A 2,376-nucleotide genomic window follows, 5' to 3' on the forward strand; every position below is an offset into this window, starting at 1 on the left:
ATAAAATGGCCGTAGGGAAACCATATGGGATTTGAATTGGAAAACCTTTCCCCGGGCTGTGTATCTTTTGGGAATCTCTGATCTGGAGAAGACCCGACCCCTCATCCACCTGTCACAGAGGAGTACAAAATAAGGTGGCCGCTAGGAGATGCGGCCAAACCATGCAAGCTATGTTTTCTCCCCAGCTGAGAGGGTGGGTCTGAGAGGTTCTTCCTTCCCTGGCTCTTCAGCCCATATATTTTATAAAATACTTTTCAAGGCTGAATATAAGTCCTCTGCTTTGCATGGGATTTACATTCTTGAGAAACTTAGTGTACAAATCAAATGAAATTTTGCCTGCCAGAGAAGCTGGCTTTTCAAAATAAATTTGAGGTCCACCTAAAACGAAGGATGGCTTTTGAAGGTGAATAATCATCCTGGTTCATGTTTGTAACTTTGGAATTTTGAACGACTGATTTGGATGGATGTAGGGGGTGGAGAATGGGACTATCTAAAGATCCATCTACGGTTTGCTTTTAGGTTGCAATGTAAACCTTACTTTAAAACAAACGCAAAACTTAAGCAGATAGGTGTGTTGCAGGAGCTACTGCTAAAGAAATAAGAATTAAAATAAAATTTTATTACAGAAAATTTCAAATATATATTAAAAGAAGTAGAAAGCCTAATGTAAAAAACCCAGCCTACTTCTTTTCGGCTGGAAAGGCCATCTTCCAGTAATTTTCCAAAATGATCAACACAGAGGGAAAGAGGAGGGGCACCCACTACATGTTCTCTAGGCCTTTTAGAAAACATGAAGTTGCTCCTTTGGCCACATGCATGCGAATCTACAAGAAAGGTGATATTGTAGATATCAAGGGAATGGGCACTGTTCAAAAAGGAACGCCCCACAAATGTTACCACGGCAAAACTGGGAGAGTCTACAATGTTACCCAGCATGCTGTTGGCATCACTGTAAACAAACAAGTTAAGGGCAAGATTCTTGCCGAGATAATTAATGTGCGTATCGATCATATTAAGCACTGTAAGAGCCGAGACAGATTCCTGAAACGGGTGAAGGAAAATGATCAAAAAAAGAAGGAAGCCAAGGGGCTTCCCTAGTGATGCAGTTGTTGGGAGTCCGCCTGCCGATGCAGGGGACACGGGTTCGTGCCCCGGTCCGGGAAGATCCCACATGCCGCGGAGCGGCTGGGCCCGTGAGCCACGGCTGCTGAGCCTGCGCGTCCGGAGCCTGTGCACCGCAACGGGAGAGGCCACAACAGTGAGAGGCCCGCATACCACACAAAAAAAGAAAAAAAAAAAAAAAAAAAAGAAGGAAGCCAAAGAGAAAGGTACTTGGGTTCAGCTGAAGCACCAGCCTGCTCCACCCAGAGAAGCACACTTCGTGAGAACCAATGAAAAGGAGCCTGAACTGTTGGAGCCCATTCCCTATGAATTCATGGCATGATGGGTGTAAAGAAAATAAAAGACCTGGACTGTGAAAAAAAACCCAAAAAACCCAGCCTAGACAATTATCAACTCATGTTCAATCCTGTGAGAACCATGGATTTTGGAGCCAGAAGACAGATCCAGAGTATGAACTTTACAGTACAAAACAAATAGGATTAATCTTACTGAGGCTGCAGGATCCAAGTTTCTGCACAAATGCCCTAGACTAGAGCCTAGAGTATGGGGAGAAGGGCAGGGAAATTCTTATTTAGCAATCAACGAAGAAACCTGAGACTTAAAAAAAAAACAACCCCAAAACCCACGCACATTCACATTCTGTCTCTGTCTCTCTCTGAAGGACGCACAATGCACAAGTAATAGTAACAGTGGTTATTGTCAGGGAGGGAAAGGACTAGGGAGGAGATTCCTTTTTCATTATACATTTTAAAAGAATTTTTGTACTATGTGCACATATTACCTATTCTTTTTATTTTTATTTTATTTATTTTTTTTTTGCGGTACGCGGGCCTCTCCCTGTTGTGGCCTCTCCTGTTGCGGAGCACAGGCTCCGGACGTGCAGGCTCAGCGGCCACGGTTCACGGGCCCAGCCGCTCCGCGGCACACGGGATCCTCCCGGACCGGGGCACGAACCCTTGTCCCCTGCATCAGCAGGCGGACTCTCAACCACTGCGCCACCAGGGAAGCCCTTACCTATTCTTAAAAGTAACTTGTTAAAAACAAACATCACGAAGCTTTGCAGCACCCAAGTCCCCTAGGTGTGACAAAAGGGCAAACTGCCTGGACTCAGACCACCAAATGTTATCACATTTTGACCTGGATTTGCTGTGTTACAGTAATCTGCTCAGTTAGATGAATGGACAACCTCCCAACCCCAAGCTGTACATCATCAGGATGTATGTTTCATGTAATATAAAAAACTCCAGCCCTTAA

General features: G+C 44.7%; 1 protein-coding gene across 1 annotated transcript; it reads left to right on the forward strand.

The window, feature by feature from the left end:
- The first annotated feature begins 723 nt into the window (after positions 1 to 723).
- Positions 724 to 1,585, forward strand: LOC131752431 (large ribosomal subunit protein eL21-like). The gene is made up of 2 exons (XM_059056794.2): positions 724 to 1,080; positions 1,313 to 1,585. The coding sequence occupies exons 1-2, from the start codon at positions 727 to 729 to the stop codon at positions 1,442 to 1,444; spliced, it is 486 nt and encodes a 161-aa protein (XP_058912777.1). The 5' UTR covers positions 724 to 726; the 3' UTR covers positions 1,445 to 1,585.
- Positions 1,586 to 2,376: the final 791 nt, after the last annotated feature.

This window comes from Kogia breviceps, chromosome 3 (genome assembly GCF_026419965.1).
Source record: "Kogia breviceps isolate mKogBre1 chromosome 3, mKogBre1 haplotype 1, whole genome shotgun sequence".
Classification (NCBI taxonomy): Eukaryota; Metazoa; Chordata; class Mammalia; order Artiodactyla; family Physeteridae; genus Kogia; species Kogia breviceps.